Source organism: Ostrinia furnacalis, unplaced genomic scaffold (assembly GCF_004193835.3).
Source record: "Ostrinia furnacalis isolate ACB-3 unplaced genomic scaffold, ASM419383v2 OfSCF0416, whole genome shotgun sequence".
Lineage (NCBI taxonomy): Eukaryota > Metazoa > Arthropoda > Insecta > Lepidoptera > Crambidae > Ostrinia > Ostrinia furnacalis.
In genome coordinates, this window is record NW_021130655.1 from 282,379 (window position 1) to 303,627 (window position 21,249).

General features: G+C 37.7%; 1 protein-coding gene across 1 annotated transcript in view; it reads right to left on the reverse strand.

Moving 5' to 3' along the window:
• Positions 1 to 4,318: 4,318 nt before the first annotated feature.
• Positions 4,319 to 21,249, reverse strand: part of LOC114364222 (mucin-2) — a 63,968-nt gene continuing 47,037 nt past the window's right edge. The window contains exons 6-13 of the mRNA XM_028320288.1: positions 17,942 to 18,761; positions 17,628 to 17,911; positions 16,767 to 17,540; positions 15,232 to 15,770; positions 8,546 to 9,232; positions 7,418 to 7,978; positions 5,705 to 6,013; positions 4,319 to 4,814 (exon numbers count right to left, since the gene is read on the reverse strand). Coding sequence (XP_028176089.1) covers positions 4,767 to 4,814; positions 5,705 to 6,013; positions 7,418 to 7,978; positions 8,546 to 9,232; positions 15,232 to 15,770; positions 16,767 to 17,540; positions 17,628 to 17,911; positions 17,942 to 18,761 — 4,022 coding nt within the window. The 3' untranslated portion in view covers positions 4,319 to 4,766. The remainder of the gene's footprint in view (positions 4,815 to 5,704; positions 6,014 to 7,417; positions 7,979 to 8,545; positions 9,233 to 15,231; positions 15,771 to 16,766; positions 17,541 to 17,627; positions 17,912 to 17,941; positions 18,762 to 21,249) is intronic.

A 21,249-nucleotide genomic window follows, 5' to 3' on the forward strand; every position in this document is an offset into this window, starting at 1 on the left:
CTATTCATTACAGCCAAAGAAACAAAGTTTTCCTCTTTATAATATTAGTGTAGACATAAAGTAAAGGCACATAGTAGCATGACCAGAAATAAAATTATCCTTTAGAAGGCTCTTTTCACGTCTTTTTTGGGGATTAACAGACCTAATATTTTACCTAATGTAATTTTATTTGTTTCAGTAATTTTATTCTTCATTCTCTCGACGATTGCTGCCAGACATTCTAGAAGAGATTATTACTCAGATGAGTCGTCTGAGTCAGAAGAAGAGCCCAGACCTTGTGGTAAAGCACGAGTAAGTACTTAAAACCAGGCTTAATAACGAAGTTTAGGTAGATATAGAACACTTTATTGTGTACCACACAAAATAAGAAAAGAAAGAAATACACCAAAGAAACGGCTTAATTAAGGTCTTATTGCTATGAAACAATCTCTTCTAGACAACCTAAAGAACAGTGTCTGAAATAAGTAAAAAGGTTATGTAAAAAAAAACTACATATTTTAGAAAACCTTCATTCATTTTCTCTACCAGAGTTTCTTAGAGAGATTTCGCACTACGTTCGATCCACGTCCGCAAGAAAATACATTTTGGGGTAGTCGTAGAACATAGCTATGAGTCCATGAGTGCCCAGCTATTAGGAATTCTAAGGTAAAACCTGGTCCGTGAGCACGTAGAATTTTGTCCAATGACCCCAAGCTACCCATCCTTATCGCTCGCGCGTAATTAGATTGGACAAATTTCTACGTGCTCACGGACCAAGCTTTAGTAATCATTGAACAATTGTCTAATTTCAGTGTCGTGTCTATCCCAAACAGAGACGACAAGGGTATCCTGCCATCAAATATGAAGAAAAAGAAGATAAAGCTGATAATAGAAGAGCAGACGAATCTTCTGGCTACAGACGTAAAGAAGATCTAGGTGACAATTATAGAAGAGATGACAATCAGCAGTCAAACGCCTTCGACATAGTTAAACTTCTATCTCTATTTGCAAGTGGTAATAAAGGAGAAACAAAAGTATCTTTCAATATAAGAGACATACAAAGTGGTTTCAGTAACGCTGGCAGCAAATATCGCGTAGGGAATGTACATAGGGAGGTCAACAGACAGAAACGTGATGCGGAATCTGAATTAAATGATGTAGCAACACTAAGCAATGGCGGTATTGAGACTGGTGCAGTCGAAACTAGAGATACATCAACTGATATAGCTAAAACAGACAACAATGTTAATTCTAAAGAATTACTCGTTCAACCATCAGCAGAAAATGCTCAAGTAATTAATGATAATAAATCAGTAGACGCAAATGTAAGTCATACAGAGGCTGATAATTTTCAAGACTTTAATGCTACTAATATTCATGATTTTGCTGCAAATGATTCAACCTCGGTATCCGTAAACGATAATGAGATAGTCAGTGATGACTTTAACAATGAACAACTTCTTACCAAAGAACCAAATGAAGAAGATAACAACAATTCAATAAATGAAACCTCACAAGTTGATAATTCCAACCATTCTTTGGAAAGGTCTAATAGTGATTCGTTTAATCAATCTGGAAATGATGTTTCTAGAATTGGCTTGGTTAGAGACGCTGAAGGAATATACAATAATGAAAGTATTAGTATAAACCAATCACAAACCCCTAAAGTCAAAATCCCACTGTCAAGAAAAGACTTGAGTAATATACAAAGTACTTTAACTGATGAATTTGGTGTTCCAAGCAACGGAGCAAGCCCAGTTGCTAATTTTGCGCTAAACCCTTTAAATAATAAGAAACAAGTAATCGTTATAGTTTACAATTGCACTTGTGGTAAAAATAACCCTCACTCTCATGAAAAATCAGTAGACGATGCTGTTTTAATCAATACTGGTAATAATAATAATAATGATGACACCAATAATAATGATGAAGATTTACCTAAAGTAATACTGAATACTAGACGCATGATACCAAGTGATCCAATATCCAGTGCGCAAATTGAGGAAGAACCAACTGAAGAAAATGTTGAAAATACAAATTCAGAAGACAAACCTAATTACGCTCAGCTAGAGAATAACATGTTAAAAGAATGTACCAGCCTTTTGGCGTTACAAACAAAAAATAAAGTTGATGAAGAAACTGACACAAATTCAGAAAATACTACGACTGGTAACCTTTCAAATGAACATTTCGGTGCAATAATATCACCCGAAGGAGATAATGTTGAAAACAACTCATTTTATAGTGAAAATGAATCCAATAACAGCTCAAACAACTCAGATACGTTTGATAATATTACACAAAACAATGATTATAATAATAATGGTTCTTTAACATCAGTCGATAGTGAAAATGACGCAGTAAATATAGAAAATGGAAAGAATAATAATGCTGAAGTAGATCAAGACACAAATACTGATGTGAATCAAGCTATACCAGTAAGTGAAAGTTTAGATGCCGTTAATAATCAAGAAAATGGTTCTGACTTGCCTACAAGTGATGTAATTGAAGATCACAATCAAAGAAGAAGAAGAAGCTTACTACAAGACAATTTAAAGAACAAAACAACTGAAATTTTTAATCATGAAAAACTGTCTGGGGAATTGCTCAATCTACTGAAAGTGGGTGATATGTCTCCAAATAAGTTCATAGGAGAATATTTACAGAAACATGACAATGTTAAAAGTGACCGCAAAAGAAGGAGTATTAGAAGAAAACTAATAAATTATTTCATCAAAAGAAACCTTAGAAGTAAGCGTGAAGCAAATTTGATAGATTTTCTTAATAACTTTGTCACTTTTAACTCTGACAAAGAATACAGACCGACAAAAATATCCAATCCTAAATATTATGAATATTTAAATGACAAACCCAATTTATTAGATTCTAATACTAATTCTGAAAAAACAGATGGTACTGTTGTAAATTTTAAACCTTATGAAGAAATTAAATCTAAAGAATCCAATGAACAGAATAAAAATGAAAATACTTTGGGAAGTTTTTTAGACGAAGTTAAGAATTTGTCGAGTGTTAAACCTGTGCATGTAAATGTATATTTACAATTGTTGTTGAAGAAATAATGAAGCTACTAACAAAGAATATTTAAGTTACCCATTAAAATGTTGCTTTATATTTTTCAATAAATCTTTTTTTAACAAAATAATTTTGTTTTTATAGTAAGGCTAGGTGTGCAACTGTGCAACCTACCTTATTTTTACTCTAACAAACGTCAAAAGTCTATTAAACTCCATACAAAAGACTTCGTTTATGGTTAAAGTGTATTGTCGATAATACTGAATAAAAAATTTTTCTTTCTTTCTTCACGTTAAAATAAGGTAGTGCAAATCAGCCTAAGTGTTCCAAATTGCAATGTGGGTATGCGTATTTTTTCATTTTTCTTACCTACCAGCTTTTGTCTAATAATTACCCCGCCATTATTCGCTGATTTCTACACCAGTCTACAAACTGACGTGGCTCACTCCGGACGTCGCGCATTGGAGTCATCGCCTCTTTCTGGAATCTTCTATCGTAGAAGCCCACCCTGTATAGATCGTTTCATCCACGAAGACGCGCCCCACAATTCTTCCGCTAATGTTTGAGTGTTATCGGTACACGCTAAATCATCCATGAGTGCACACGCACACTACAATAATGCCGCTCGGATTGCTCGGATCAAACTCCTCGCACGCCGCGCTGCCCTCGACCAAAAGTGGTTGGGCGCGTCTTCTTGGATGAAAATATCTATAGGTATTAGGCCTGAACAGTTCAGCCAACGCTGAGAACTGAAATATTGTTGAATGTATGTGAAGTGCGTGTATGTTAACCCCTCTGCCTTGACTGAGTCGAGGCTGGTCCTTCATCATCTTCCATCTTCGAGGGTAGACAAGATATTGGGAGCCGCGATTCACGCTCCTGAAATTACTGGTGCTGGTGGATTGCAGAACGGGTGAGTGCGCTGTTTTTTTTTTGGTACTTAAATAAATTTCTAAGTAGCTACTCAATGTCGTCAACAATAGGGTGTAATTTAGCTTATGCGCGCGCTTGTTTTGTTTTCGCTGCCTACTCGAGGAGATGAATCGAACCTGGTAGGAAGCAGCAATCTTCCCTTTGTTTACCTCTTTTCTGAATCATCAATTACCAACCTATGCATCCGCTGTGTCCTCGGATTTATCACTCGTAGGTACATTATGATCTACTCAACTGTATTTGGCTAAAATACTCCATCCAAGTGATTTGAAAGACTACATAGGATAAGAACAATTCCATTGTAATGTATGTAAAATTGTATTAAGGTAGGTAAAGGAAAATATAAAACAGATGTTTTTTTCATAATGCGCATTATATTTCTGGTTTTTAATAAAAACACTTAAAAATAACTAACAAATATTTACATCACAACCAAAATCGTGACTTTTATAACACAAAAAATGGCGGGATTTTTGTCAGTCTATATAAACTTTAGAAATAACTATAAAGAGTAGAAGTTTTATTTACATAAAATAAGAAAATCGATCTATTTCATTTTAATATTTATAGTGAAAATTCAAGAAAATATAAAAAGAAATTACTAAAGTTGTGAACAACCTTGTGAACAGTTGTTCTAAAATAAAATGTAGGAATAAAAAAATAATACATAGCTATAAGTGCGAACTAAGGTTCGCAAAATAATTTGAATTTGTACAATAAAATTGACTAAAAATAAAAATTGTTGAGGCACTTAGTAAAAAAATGCAACTCAATTATTTATTTCTATTTTTTGGGCAGTCTTCTATCTTCAAAATATCCTTTTAGGTCCTCGATGCTGTGCAACCGGTTTCAGAAATCAGCACGCATTGCTGTAAAGAAATTAATATAACATATTAGTACTACCTAATTATTTAGCATAATATTCAAGTAATCAACAAGTAATAATAATAAATATCTTTCGACAATTTCACACAGCGCTATCTAGCCCCAAAGTAAGCAATTAATATGCTTGTGTTATGGGTGCTAGCTTAACGGATATACTACATATATACTTTTTAAATACATACATATTATACATAGTAACACCCAGACCCATCACAGAAATTAAAATTCATCATTTCAATTTCTGCCCGGCCGGAAATCGAACCCGGGACCTCTCGGCATAGTAAATATTAAGTAAGGCTAATTTGCATCATCATCATCAGATTAATGATACTGAGCTAAAGCAGCACGACCCTTTCTAACATCATCATCATCATATCAGCCACAGGACGTCCACTGCTGAACATGGGCCTCCCTCAATTATTTCCAGATTGACCGGTTGGTAGCGGCCTGCATCCAGCGCCTTCCTGCTACCATTATACTAGAGGAAAGTCTCACGTTAGCCAGACTCTAGTTAGTGCTATTTTTTTACATTGTGAGACAGCGTCGCGTCGTTCCATTAGTTTAAATAATAATAATAAGCAATGTATTAATTAAGCTATCTTATGATATGACATACTCTATGGTTAGAGAATGGTTCTGGATCATATTGAATCATGGATGATTCTAACACCCGTATTCACAAACGATGCTTGCTTAAGTGAAGCAGCGAATAGAGCTTTGTGATTGTCTGGTGATCTGTCACCCTGTGCGTCTACGCGCAAAATGAGATCTCAAGTAATGTTTGTGAATACGGGCGTAAGTAAATAATAATGCTTTTAACCGGCAGCTTTCTAAAAGAAATCAATTTATCTGTTGCTTTTTTTAATTAACTTACCCCAGTATTTGGATCGAATTCCAATCCCAAAGAACAGAACAGCTGAATTGGCTTATCTCCAGTGCACATGTCGAATGCATCACATCTGTCAGGGTTTGGTAGGATTCCAATAAATCCTGGGGGACATGGCTCTATGCTCGTTGTTCCTTCAGGTAGATCTGGGTCGACAACTCGACCATTAGTGGAATCCTCGCTAACTGGGCTAGCTGTGCTCTGAGCAACTGTGCTTTGGTCAACTGCGCTGTCATCGACTGCTGTCGTTTGAATTGGGCCTAAAGTGCAGCCCCCTTCAGCGATCTTTATACATCTCTGCAAAAAATGGCATGGTTTTACAAACTTGGAATTAGGTATTAATCTTCTATTTCTATGACTTATAAAATAGGGTTGTGGTGAATTCAAATGTGTTCAATTTTTTTGATTTTGATTTTTTATAATAATAACACATTGTATTTTATCTAAAGCCCGGTCTGTGAGCACGTCGAATTTTGTCCAATGACCCCAAGCTACCCATCCTTATCGCTAGCGCGTAATTATATTGCTGTCGCGACTGTGCGACGGGCACTGTGGGCCCGGCAGAGGTCAAAAGTAAAAAAAATCAGCTGTCTATTAATCTTTTTTTATTTACGCAGATAGGTAGTTAAAAACCTCTAGTTTTAGAAAATATTATAGTACCAACATGTTTCTTAACAAATTGGTATACTTTTACGAGTCAGAAGTCATTGCTTGCAAGCCTAAGGACGGTTGCTATCAGCGCGTCCTAAGTTTATTGCTTTGTTTACATAAAGTTTTGTTTATAAATTGTATTTAAAACTGGTGAATTTAACAATAGAAATCCTGGAAAAAGGTAATGTGTAACTTGTTGTCAAAATTTTAAAGTTATATGGCTGGTATTAACATGTCAAATATGATGAAAATAATTGATAATTTATTGAATATTTTTAGACTTTTAGTTTAGTTCCCCGTCGTGCCCCGTAACAATTTATACGTCATTTGTTAGCTGACAATACGCTTTATTATATTTTGTATGCAATTTCACCCAAGAGTACCAAAGGTCTTGACAGTAGGGGTCCAAAGTTGCATTATTAACTTAGTTTTGAAATTCAAAACAATTGATTTTTCTGTTCTATGCTAAGAAATTCATTGCTCGTTTTCAAGATTGTTTGTATTTGAGCAATGGAATGTTAAAAAAGTCACGAATGCTGAAAAGTCTCGTCTTGTGTACCAACATCTAAAGTTATCATTAGTTAGTGATGAGAAAAATGTTGACATGCAGAATTTAGAAAATAAGAGTAATTACCTGTGCAAAAAAAAATGTGAGTATTTTAAAAAGGCATCTCAGTCTACAAAAGTTTTCAAAAATAGACAATCTTACTGGTTAAGCGATCCTTATATCACTGGTTTGCGAAATTTGCCTAAAAAAAGGAAGTCTTCTTTACCCAAAGAGTGTATTACTTTAATTTCAGTAGTATAATATAATATTATACAATGTTTTACAAAGTATTTTATTTTATAAAGAAGTTTTCCACTTTTGACCGCTGTTACATAGACGCGGGACCACCGTGGGGCGCCCGCAGTGAGTGTGCGAGCGCGACAGCAACATAATTACGTGCGAGCGATAAGGATGGGTAGCTTGGGGTCATTCGACAAAATTCTACGTGCTCACAGACCAGACTATACTATTTATAGACCATAGAAATCATAATAATTACTTACCATCTCCACAATATCGTACTCCTGGCCATCAGAACACGTCAGTAGAATGGGCTGAGGCAGTCCAGTGCACATGTAATATGCGTCACACTTAGTGGGGTGCGGTATTTGGATAAATTCACCCAATGGACAAACGAATTCTTCAGTTGTTGTCTCTACTGGAATCTGAACTTCTGTTGTTAACTCTGGAATTTCTGTTTCATCTGGAAGAGCTGTGGTTTCTTCTGGTAGTTCCGTGATTTCTTCTGATGGTAGCCCTGTAGTTTCTTCTGGCAGCCCTGTAGTTTCTGATGACAGCCCTGTAGTTTCTGTTGGCAGAACTATATTTTCTGGCAGCCTTGTGGTTACTTCTGGCTCTTCTGTTGCTTGGACTGTCGTTTCTAAAGACTCTAAAGTGGTCTGAACAAGCTCAACTGTTGTCCGAATAGGCTCAACTGTTTCTGCGGTCATTATAGTATCGTTTTCTGTTTGTGAGTCAGTGATTGTTGATGATTGGTCAGTGTATTGAGCTGTCGTCGATTCGGATCCCATGGTGCAACCACCGGGAGCTATTGGGATGCAGCCCTGTAAAAAATAAACTATTACTAAGATAGTTTACGAAAATGTATACTTTTTCTTGAGTAGGACAAACTTGACCTTCATTGGTTGGGTTTTTGTGGCGGTCAAGCTTTAGATCCTGGCTACACAGGAGTTGCAGTGGTGGGAACGAAAGGTGGGAATAATCCCGTTTTTCGATAGTATTTGATCTGTATTATAAATTAAAAGGCTTTAAGGACGTAGCACACTTAATCAAACCGAAAAGGGATCGTAACCGTATCAACTCGAGGCGGTCAGTATTCTATGTATGAAACTCCTTATTGCAAGCGCACACTAATTATCCGCACCGTAATGTAAACGCCTCGCCTCGCGATTGACAGCTCATAAGGCGATGACAGCTCGTAAAAGATGATACGGTGTTGATCCCTTTCCGAGTTGATAATGTCTGCTATGACCTTAACTCATTGCGTACTTGGCTATAATATTAAAATCGACAAAAGTGAAAAATCCTTGATTTTTTACCTTAATGCAACGAAATAAAGTTCAAAATACGCTGAGAAAACATATCTTAACAGACTTAAATCATTAACTTACCGAAGTAACGGGATCAAATTCATTTCCAGGCAAGCAATTCAGGAATATCGGATCTCCCATGACGCATAATACGAACGCGTCACACTTGACCGGATCTGGCAGGTTTCCAATAAAGAATGGAGGGCAATCGAATTTGGTGGTCGTTTCCACTGGAATTGTAGTTGTTTCTATAGCTTCTGTAGTAATTTCTGAAATTGTCGTTTCTGATGCAGTAGTTTTTTGATCCTCGGTAGCTTCGGTAGATTCTTTTTCTGTAGTCACATCGGGAGTTTGTTCTGTTGCTGTAATAAGTTCACTTGAAATCGTCGTTTCTGATCTAGTAGTTTTTTGACTGTCATCAATGGTAGCTTCAGAAGATTTATCTGTAGTTACCTCTGTAACTTTTTCTGTAGTTACTTCTATGGCTGGTTCTGTTTCTCTAGTAAACTCTTCTAAAATCGTAGTTTCTGATGCAGTAGTCTTTGAACTATCGTCTACAGTAACTTCTGTAGCTTTTTCTGTAGTAACCTCTGCAATAGTAGTTTCTGATGGTGTAGTTTCTTGATTGTCGGTTACTATTGTAGTTGTTACTGAAGGAGTAGTCTCAGTGAATGTTTCTTTTTCTGTAGTAGTTGTAGTATGTTCTTCGATCTTAATTGTAGTTGTAAATGGGAAAGTACAACCGCCTGGTGCTATTTCAACACATCTCTGAAACAAAAATCATTGTTTTTATTGCCAAACGCTATAAAGATTTAAATAAATATGCAAAAACTCTAAAGCCCGTATTCACAAACCTTACTGAGGTCCCACAGTGCGCGTGGACTCACAGGGTAACACACGAACCAATCACAGAGCTCTATTCAACGCTGTGCGTTCGATTTGCTGCTTCACTTGCAAGCATCGTTTATGAATACGGGCGTAAACAACATACAGATAAATATTTTCATTTATTTAGTCTTTAATGTCACTTTCAGAGAATGCCACGATAAGAGATTCTTTGCCAGTAAACCTTAAGTATAAGTAATACCACAGAATAATAAGTACTACGTACAGAAGTTTTACTTCGCGAAGGTATTTAAAAAAATGTATGCTCAATGTCATTAACAATATGGTGTAATTTAGCCTGTCTCAATAGTCAAGCACCATTTTGTTGACAAACGTCAGTGATCGGCACTGCGCCGAAGCTATAGGGCTGACTTCGGTAAAATGATGTGACGTGAGGTGCCAAACTGCGGAAAATGGCGGAGGAAATACATGATTTAGCATGAATTATCATGAATAATATTAACTACTTATTTACCGCTCAGCGTCTTGAGGCAACTTAAAAAAGTACATTCTGTGTTTTTATTATTATTTAGTTAGGCAGTTAAATACTGCACAGTATTTAGTACACCATTTTCTTTATTTTCTTCCATCATACACAAGAATACGCGTGCGTGAGTCAATGTTCGCTCGTATGTGAAGCCTTGTCAAATAGTATCCTGTAGGTGGGCCATCGTGCGTGTTTTGTTTTCGATGTAAACTCGCGGAGATGAACAGGCCTGGTAATACTAAATGTTAACTGGCAAAAATAATAGTAGAAAATAAAGACTTCACTGTTTGTAATATTCTTTGATTTTTCCCCGGGACTCAAACCTTAACCATAATTTATCTTAACCAAATATCATCTAAATCGGTTCAGTAATTTCAGTGTCAAAAAAGTACCACATTTTCCATACATCCATGCATACTCACAAACTTTCAAAATATCTCCTATAAAAACAAAGTTGGGTTTGTTCGAGCAATTTGTAGAACGGCTGTAGGTACTGATTTTCATAGCTTTTATTCGTTGTTTGTTTCCGTCCCGAATAGCAGAAAAAGCATTAAAAACATTGGAAAATTGACGAAAAAGAAAATAAAATAAAAATTATTTTCCCATGCAAAATATTCATTGGTTTCGTAATAATTTGCTAATCTACCTACGCGAAGCTGTGGTAAAAAACTAGCTTATAATATTTGTAGGATTAAAATAATGTCGTTTTTTTTTTTCAAGAAAATCATCGTCGCTGAAATAAGTAATCTTGTATAGCATAGGTGCGATTGGTGAATATAGATAGGTAGTAGGTAGTACGCCAAATTGCATAGATTAACAAAACATGTCGGCCGTTTGGTGTAGTGGTTCAGAACGGACTACTATGCCGAGAGGTCCCGGGTTCGATTCCCGGCCGGGCAGAAATTGAAATGATGAATTTTAATTTCTGTGACGGGTCTGGGTGTTTTCTATGTATAATATGTATGTATTTACAAAAAAAAAGTATTTAAGTACGTTTATATCCGTTTTCTAGTACCCATAGTACAAGCTTTGCTTAGTTTGGGACTAGCGGCGCAGTGTAAAATGTCCAAGGATATTTATTTATTTATGACTTATTCCTGTACAAATAAGGGCGTAAGTCGCTTCACCATGAATACAGGCTGTACTAACATGGTATACTGTAACCATACAGACCAACGTTGTAGTAAGAAAGTATACTGTATCCACAATACATCGCCTTAGTGCCATGTAAATGAGGTCCAAATTGTGGCAGTTCTGCTTTGGGGTGAGTTGCGATCTACCCCCATCCCCCGTTTCTAGTACAGTGGAAATCAAAAGTTTCAGAAATAGTAAGATTGTTTTCAATAGCTTACGGTGAAGCTGAATACTAAACATTGCTTGCTTTGATTTTAGCTTCACCTTCACAAAAAAGGTAAAAAGTGTGCATTAAAATGCAATTACTGCACTTGAACTGATCTGCGACAGATATATGACCAAATCATAAGAATATGTAGTGGTAATAGGTGTAACCTGTCTTTAAGATATTGTTGAGCATAAAGGAAAAGAAACAAGGAGAAGAATAGGTTCTGGAAGGACCTGACAGTCACCATTTTCATTGCCGTAAGAAAGATTAGAGAACAAGACTGACGTTTTAGTGGTTTCATTAGAAGAAGACAATATACTATCTTCTCTGAACTGGAGATTGGAAAAATTAGGCGTTCCATCAATTTTTGAGCTCAACTATACATCAGCACGCCCCGTAGTGTGTCCTAGTCTAGCCTATAGCCTGAAAGATGAGTCCTGCTCTGAAAATCGATACTCTTCTGTTGTGACGTGCCTCAGCAACTAAGAAAAACGGTCATCTCTCTCCCACCCGTCAGTTCTACCATTAACGACAGCGAAAAAATTGAACCTTCCATAAAATCTTTATTTTTGGCGCAATCATTACGAAAAAAATCACACAAACAGATTTAATTATCCTGCAGATTTCCTCCAAATTTCGTTTCAGAATATTAGATAGTTTTTGAGAAATAAATTCTTGAAAATGCATTCCTGGATCGCGGTGACGGAATATCCGTTCTCGCTGAGTATATAAGGAAAATGGTTTGTTCTATTTTCTGGGAGGTCCGTAGCTACGACGTGAGCCGGAGCTGGCAGGGATCCGGTCTAGGTCCCTGCTACCAGTTGGCCTCGTGCCTCATCATCTATGGTCACATGTAAACATAAGTCCGAAATGATAAAGAGAGGTTAAACGCCTCAACCCAACGTCTGTAGCTAATTTGACCTCCTTTTTAACTTTCAAATCAACTCTAATGTTTCTTCTTTCACGATCCCTCACTGATGAGGATCGCGACCACATACACGCCCGTATTCACAAACATTACTATGAGGTCTCACAGTGCGCGTGGACGCACAGGGTGATACACGAACCAATCACAGAGCTCTATTCAATGCTGTGCGTTCGATTTGCTGCTTCACAAGCAAGCATCGTTTGTGAATACGGGCGATAGTTTTCCTTCACAGACTGCGGTCATATGCTGTGTGGACCGCACGATACTTCCATTATACTGTTTAGTATTTTCAAAAAAAACTCCCCAAAAGTAAGAGGTCTGCTCAATAGACCGATGACCTCAAGAGAATACCTGGAAGGATGAAAAATCTAGGTGGACCAATTCGACTAATATAATATTTGATATTAGTCGAATTGGTCCATCTAAGTTTTCGGTTTGTGACAAAAGTAAAGCAAACATTACGTCCAAAGTGCTTGTGTTTTAAACAACTTGTCCCAGGCTCAATCAAACCCGTAGCCTCGAAGGCAAATTTACCTATATATACTATTTTTATAGACAAATCACCAGAGTAGATTTGGAAAAGCCTCGCAAAAAAATGGCTCTTGCCAATCTTATAAAAATCATTTATATTTGTTTATTAATATGCTTGAATTTGATTCGAGTTTTGATCGACCTTCTTTTGTTACTTCAAACAGATTTGGCAATTTCACCCTGTAAATGAAATGACAGACGAGCGTTTTTTACTCGCGTTTTGGCATTCCTACTCGATAGCTCGATGCTACGAAATCGCGAGAATACGAGCAAATTGTAAAAAAAGACTTATCAATACAAAAGGGGGTGATTCTGGTGCTTACATACTTAAAAAAACTTTTTCTAGGAAGACTATTCTACCTTATTATTATTTGGCCAGTTAGTGAAATTAATTAGTTTTATCACTTTTACCAATGAGTCAGGCAGATGTATAAAATCTAATTTAATACGAGACAAAAACGCGCGTACAAATAAAAGTTTTAGAAACGCTCGTCTGTCACTAGTACCCTTACCGGTGAGTGGGGTGAGTGATGGAAAAGTACAGTCAGTCTCAAAAGTTACAAAACATTTCCCAAATACTTTTTCCTTGGTTAAGAGTTATACACTAGTTTAAAATGTCATTCCCATACCTACTAAACATCACCTTAAACTATGAATTCGCGCTTCTCAGTGATATTTATGACGTGACAAAGCCTACAAATCTGAAGCACAACTGAAGTTTTGCTGACGTTTGACGTAAAAAAAACACCCTCCCGTGCTGCTTCCATACCTTAGGCTGACTGAGTTAAGCGTAACTTTAACTTTTATTAATAAGGGGATTAAATACATATAACAGTCAACCTACTAAGCAAATATATCTTTATTTGCTTAGTAAGTTCTATTCTATCTATTCTATTCTATTCCAAACTGAGCATATTAATGACTTTAATCTTTTGATTTCTTAAAATTACTTTTTAATTTCAACATTTTCTTTTGTTTTTCTTGAAAGTGCTGGGTGTTTTATTTATAATATTCAATACTTTACATCAAACATAGTAATTTTTAACATTTCAGGTCACTTGTAAAGCTTTAATTTGCGACAGACATTCCACAAAATCGAATTAAGTCGCAAAATTTTCTTCCCGACTCTACTTTAGCGCGCCCCTTCTTATATCCTGCTTCATCCCATACTCTCAAAAGGAAAGTCCTGCTCTGAAAATCAATATTCTCTTTATTTTACATGCTCTGTAACTGAGAAAACCCGGTCATCTCTTTCAAACGTATGGCTCTACCATTAACGACATTGTAAATACGAAAATATGTCATAAAATCTTTGTTTTTCAAACTATAAATACCAAAAATATTTAGACGATAGATTTTGGTACTTTACACGTTTGTTTAAAATTTCGTTGCAAAATATGGTACGGTTGCTGAGAAATAAATTCCTGAAAATCCATTCCTGAATCGCGGTGACGAAATATCCTCTCACGTTGAGTATATAAAGAAAATCTTTTGTAGTTTTATCGGGGAGGTCCGTAGCTACGCCGTAAGCCGGAGTTTGCGGGGATCCGGTCTAAGTCCCCGTTAGTTGATGGTGTTTGCCATCGTCAATGTCGCATATGCATAAGAAAGGAGACGAAGGATCGCAGATCTCGCCAAGATCTCGCCCCATCGTGTGTAGCTAATTTGACCTTCCTTTTGTCTTTCTGAACAACCTTTTTCATTGTGGCTTCGTGTGGTTTGTTTTTTTGGCTAATTACAGACTCAAAAAGAAAAATGGTCGGTTAAAAAATCTTTGTATCTTCAAAAGTACTTACCCTTATAGTGCTTTATAGACAGGAAAAACAACGCATTTTTATTGCTTTCGCATTAAAAATAGAAAACTTTAATTAATTTAGTATACAATTTCATAAACCTATGTTTTATTTTTTTGGAAACAATATAATTTAACTTCTGAAGATGTTGAAGATTTTTAGCCGATCCTTTTTCTTTGCGGTCTGTATTGTACTGATGTTTCAATAATTACAAGTCAATATAAAAATAAGACCAATAATATCCACTTTCAGTTACAACGTGGCAAAAAAAAATCAAACTATGGGTTTACCTATGCAATATTTATTTATATATTTTATTTATTTCCACACACATTTACACTATCTTTACAGGTACTTAAAACTTAATATCTTCGTAGCTCACCGGTCAGAGCAGTCGCCTGGCAAGCGAAAAGTCGCGGGTTCAATTACAACTTGAAGCAATCGATTTTATCAAGACACAGCGGACTATCCATTTTAGAGACAATAAAAACATTGCCTTCTTTTTTAAATAGTCGGGTAAAAAATAACTTATATGTAGGTAGCTAGTGTGTGTCCTACTTCCATACCAATTTCATCAAAATCTGTCCAGCCATTCTCGAGTTATAAGTGTTCGAACAAACCCAACTTTGTTTCATCAAGAAAATTTGAATATTAAAGTAATGGTTTTATTTAATACTGGGACTTTTACAAATGCTTTTTAAAAGCGTACTTGCATAAAAATAAATGAGTTAAATGAGTTTTTTATGAGTAAAAAGTAAAATAAAATATCAACAAGTACCTATAAATAAAATATCAACTTACCCCCAATGCCGGGTCAAATTCGAATCCATCGCGGCAAGTCAACATTGTAGGCAGTCCGCCTCCGCACATATAAAACACGTTACACAAATACGGGTGAGGGAAGTTCCCGAAAGTGCCTGGTGGACAGACGAACTCCTCCGGGGCTTCTGTTGTCACAGCTGTGGTTGTTGAAACTTGTTCAGTAACGGTCGTTGGTATGGTGACTTCGTTTGCGTTTCCACTGTCAGCAGTCGTTGTTGATTCGTTTTCTCCATAAGCAACTGTCGTTGAATAGCTTTCACTATCAGTAATCGTTGTAGAATCGTTTCCACCGTCAGCAATGGTGGTTGAATCATTTTCACTATCATCTACGGTGGTTGATTCGGTTCCGCTGTCATCAACAGTCGTTGGATAGTTTTCACTGTCAGCAACTGTCGTTGGATAGTTTTCACTGTCAGCAGAGGTGGTAGAATAATTTCCACTGTCAGCAGAGGTGGTTGATTCGTTTTCACCATCAGCAATCGTTGTTACATCGTCAGGATTTCCGGTAGTCGTTGGTGCTGAAATTTAATAAAAAATTAATGAAAATTAAGATAATTAGGCTTTCATTGGGTAGTCCCAAGTCAATTTAAATTCCTTTTTTATACCGAAGTTCCGACTATAAGAGTCGGTTACATTTATTTCCAATTCAATTAAAATTTTAATCACATTTCGTCGTTAATTAACGGTTCGTTAATTATTCCCACCTCTCGTTCCCACCGCTGCAACTCCTGTGTAGCCAGGATCTACAGCTTGACCGCGAATAAAAACCCAACCAGTGAAGGTCAAGTTTGTCCCGGGGGAAAGTTAAACTGTCATTGAACCCACCACGAAATTAATCAGAAGAACATAGGAGGAGTTCGAATATGAAAAGATTTTCACCACGGACAAAATACGAGTACATCAAATATGTGGACCTATCTTATGAGCTATTAATTAGCATTCGTCGTTAATTAGGTAGAGTAATTATTAAATGTATTTTTTATCAGATCATCTGCATAACAAATTGGATAAACTGCATTGGTGACTATCATGACAGATCTACGATTTGGAATGTAATTATTGATGACGTTTTTTTATTAGTGAATGCGTAATTTTCAAAAAACTTTGCGAAAAACTTTATCGCGCGCGTCCCTGTTTCAAAAACCGGGATAAAAACTATCCTATGTCCTTTCCTGGGACTCAAACTATCTCTATGCCAAATTTTATCAAAATCGGTTCAGTGGTTTTGGCGTGAAAGAGAGACAGGCAGACAGACAGACAGAGTTACTTTCGCATTTATAATATTATAGTATAGAAGAAGTATAGATATATAGATTTAACAACCAAAGTATTCCTATAACTGGTTGATTCATATCGAGACATTATGTGCGTCACAGTTACGTGTTTTTTTCCTACTAAGGTTGAGTTGCACCAAAAACCTTACTTTAACCCTTTTAACTAAACGTGATCCAAGCGTACGAAGTCACGGGCGGCCGCTAGTCATTCATAAACTATTAAAATCCTCCAGAACTTACCCTCTGTAACTCCTATTGTAGTTGTAGCAATGTCTTTTTCAGTCGTTGTGATGGCGTCAGTCGCTTTTGTAGTTGAAGTGGGTTCATTTACTTCTTCTGTCGTTGCAGAAGAATCGTTTTCTTCTATTGTAGTTGTAGGGGCATCAGTAGCCACTTCTGTGGTCAACGGGGCATCAGTTGATGGACTATCAGTGACTCGATCTGTCGTTGAAGGAGCTAGAGTTTCTACGTCTGTAGTTGTAGGGGCATCAGTAGCCGCTTCTGTGGTCAATGGGGCATCAGTTAATGGACTATCTGTAGGGGCATCAGAAGCCGCTTCTGTGGTTAACGGGGCATCAGTTGATGGACTATCTGTAGGGGCATCAGTAGCCGCCTCTGTGGTCAACGGGGCATCAGTTGTTGAACTATCTGTAGGGGCATCAGAAGCCGCTTCTGTGGTTAACGGGGCATCAGTTGATGGACTAACTGTAGGGGCATCAGAAGCCGCTTCTGTGGTCAACGGGGCATCAGTTGATGGACTATCTGTAGGGGCATCAGAAGCCGCTTCTGTGGTCAACGGGGCATCAGTTGATGGACTATCTGTAGGGGCATCAGAAGCCGCTTCTGTGGTCAACGGGGCATCAGTTGGTGGACTATCTGTAGGGGCATCAGTAGCCGCTTCTGTGGTAAACGGAGCATCAGTTGATGCACTATCAGTGACTATGGCTGTTATTATAGAGGCATCAGTAACTGCTTCTGTGGTCAACGGGGCATCAGTTGCTGGACTATCTGTAGGGGCATCAGTAGCCGCTACTGTGGTCAACGGGGCATCAGTAGCCGCTTCTGTGGTCAACGGGGCATCAGTTGTTGGACTATCTGTAGGGGCATCAGTAGCCGCTTCTGTGGTCAACGGGGCATCAGTTGATGGACTATCTGTAGGGGCATCAGAAGCCGCTTCTGTGGTCAACGGGGCATCAGTTGATGGATTATCTGTAGGGGCATCAGAAGCCGCTTTTGTGGTCAACGGGGCATCAGTAATTGCTGCGTCTGTAGTCAACGGGGCATTAGTTGATGCACTATTTGTAGGGGCATCAGAAGCTGCTTCTGTGGTCAACGGGGCATCAGTTGATGGACTATCTGTAGGGGCATCAGAAGCCGCTTCTGTGGTCAACGGGGCATCAATTGCTGCTTCTGTGGTCAACGGGGCATCAGTTGATGGACTATCAGTGACTATGTCTGTAGTTATAGGGGGGTCAGTCACCCATACTGTGGTTGTAGAAGCGTCCGTCACTCGTTCTGTGGTTGTAGGAGCATCCGTCACTCGTTCTGTGGTTGTAGGAGCATCCGTCTCTCTTTCTGTAGTTGTAGGAGCATCGGTCACTTGTTCTGTCGTTGTAGGAGCTCCAGTTTCAACTTCTGTCGTTATTGTAGGAACATCAGTGACTTTTTCTGTAGTTATTGGGGCATCAGTAGCAGCTTCTGTAGTTGTAGGTGACTCAGTTTCTTCTTCTGTAGTTGTAGGAACATCAGTGACCTTTTCTGTGGTTGTAGGAACATCAGTGACCTTTTCTGTCGTTGTAGGAGCTCCAGTTTCAACTTCTGTCGTTATTGTAGGAACATCAGTGACCTTTTCTGTGGTTGTAGAAGCATCCGTCACTCGTTCTGTGGTTGTAGGAGCATCCGTCACTAGTTCTGTGGTTGTAGGAGCGTCCTTCACTGGTTCTGTGGTTGTAGGAGCATCTGTCACTCTTTCTGTAGTTGTAGAAGCATCCGTCACTAGTTCTGTGGTTGTAGGAGCATCCGTCACTGGTTCTGTCGTTGTAGGAGCATCCGTCACTCGTTCTGTGGTTGTAGGAGCATCCGTCACTGGTTCTGTGGTTGTAGGAGCATCCGTCACTAGTTCTGTGGTTGTAGGAGCATCCGTCACTGGTTCTGTGGTTGTAGGAGCATCCGTCACTAGTTCTGTGGTTGTAGGAGCATCCGTCACTGGTTCTGTCGTTGTAGGAGCATCCGTCACTCATTGGATTACACAAAAATGAGTTTGCCGCACCAGGTGTTTTGAATGTCACTGCCAATCGATTTCGCCCTATTCGTTTAATGCCATCATCCAAAATATTTTTTAAATTATTTCTGAATAGAAAATTCCCAAATTTGATGGGGTGAAGAGTGGAGCCAGAGTTGGGAGTTTCTTTTTGTTGGACATGTACCAGAAAAGGACCTGCATCCTGATCCTGGTAATTGTTTCTGCCTATTATATGGTTATTCTGTTGAGAATGTTGGATCACCGGGGCTGGAGGAGCTTGCGTTAAAATTTCTTGAAAAGCAGTGGTAATGTGCATTTTAGGAGAGGATTTGGTCTTTAATAAATGTTTGTTAATTTTTTTCTGAGTTTTTCTATTTGTTACTAGTTTAAATGACTCAAATTCTTTTACATGTTGGTTAGATATGAAATTATCAGCCTCTATTAAGGTCAATAAAGGATTGGACTGAGATTGTGGAGTGGCTGGGGGAGGATCAGGGTCAGGAGCTGGTTCCGTCTCCATAGTTTATAAATATGCAAATGGACTTACCCCTATATAATATATACACTAATCACACTAAATTACTAATTTACAACAATTTTTTTACAAAATATACACAAACTAACAATAAAATACGAATTAAATAAAAACAGATAGACCGCCCTTTTCAACTTCCCGCCAAAAAAAAACCAATTAAATAATTCGGTGACTGAAGAAAAAATGTAATAGAAAAAATAAAAAATAAAAAAGTAGAATTTGTCACTGGCACGATGAGCGACGTAAAAAATTATATAAAAAAACTAAACTAAAATGCGCTTCTATTTCACGTTTGTTTTTTGTTTCCTAGGCAATTAGGACAAAACTTTTGGCCAGCTTTCATAAAATGTTTCAAACTCGTTTCCAGTCTAGGTCGTTCGACACTTTCGTAATATTGACGGCTAGTTTAATAGTGATTCATCTCAGACTTGCTGGTTACGAAATCATTGGATATTTTTGTTTCTTTTTCGGAGAAAATAAATACCTCAACGTCTACGTTTCTAATAATTTAAAACAAAAAAATACTGAAGTTCAAACAAACAAAACTAATTAATAAGTTAACATGAAAACACAGTAATAACCTGTGTTAATGTAAAATGGCTTTATAACATTACCATTCTTTAAAGTTACTTAAATTCTAAATTCTTCGTAATAAAAACAATGTTACCGCATTTTTGGTGAAGAAGATAAATGACAAAAGCGATTGTCTGCCGTGTGAAATGCGGACTCAGGCACTTTTTGCTCTCCGCTAAAGTTTCACTTTGATATCTTGTCCAAGTCGCGATTAGGGTTACCGACTTTTAACGTCCTTTTTTAGCAGCCCAGAATCCAGTGTGCTTACCATGAGTTTACGTTAGGTGTGCTCGCTAGCGACTGCGTAAAAATTGAATTGTATGACATATTGTGCAGCGCCCCAAGTAGCCGCTAGCTACTTTCAAGCAATAAAATCTTCATAGATTTTTTGACGTACTCGCTAGCAAGCACACACCTAACGTAAACTCATTAAAACCTGTTTAGTATTTAGGCAAAATGGCAACGTGCGCCTGAAGTGGAAGCACAGAAACTTTATTTTTCCACTGTAGTTGGGATACCAAAAAAGTTTAACAAAATCTAATAGAAATTAAATATTATGCCTGTGTTGTCTAAATGGGTTCACCACAACAGTCCAGTGTTCGACGGGGATAGACTACTATAACCTACAGTCTTTTTATTGGACAACGGGTATTATCACCATCATCATCATTTCAGCCATAGGACGTCGACTGCTGAACATAGGCTTGATTTCCCAATGATTTCCACAATAGCCGGTTGGTAGCGGCCTGCATCCAGCGCCTTCCTGCTACTTTTATGAGGTCGTCGATCCACCTCATGGGTGGACGTTCTACGCTGCGCTTTCCGGTACGTGGCCTCCACTCCAGAACCTTGCTGTTGCTGACCCATAGGCCGTCAGTTCTGCGTACTATGTGTCCTGCTCATTGCCACTTCAGCGAAAATTTTCGTTCGTTCGTTCGTTCGTTTCAGCCGAAAGACGTCCACTGCTGGACAAAGGCCTCCCCCAAGGATTTCCACAAAGACCGGTCCTACGCCGCTCGCATCCAGGCACCTTCCAGGTTGGGGAATATTTTCACCTCAACTGAATGGCATGATAGTGATTTTGATTTCAAATAATACTGTGTTTTGAAATAAACCTATCTTATGCAGTGGATCAATAAGGCACTAAAGTAGCTTTATTTATAAGCTCGTTATAAATAATACCGAGCAACATGGGACCGCTTTCAGTGCTAAAGGAATTTACGTCGGCGATACGTGCGTGGATACAATTTATTGGTTTTTCGCCTTGTTATCCCCACGACAAGTCACATTGTGCTAGCTGTTGATTTGTCGTATTGTTTAGGAATAGCGAAAAAGTACGGTTGAAATTGTATTGATTTAATGTCTAAAAAATA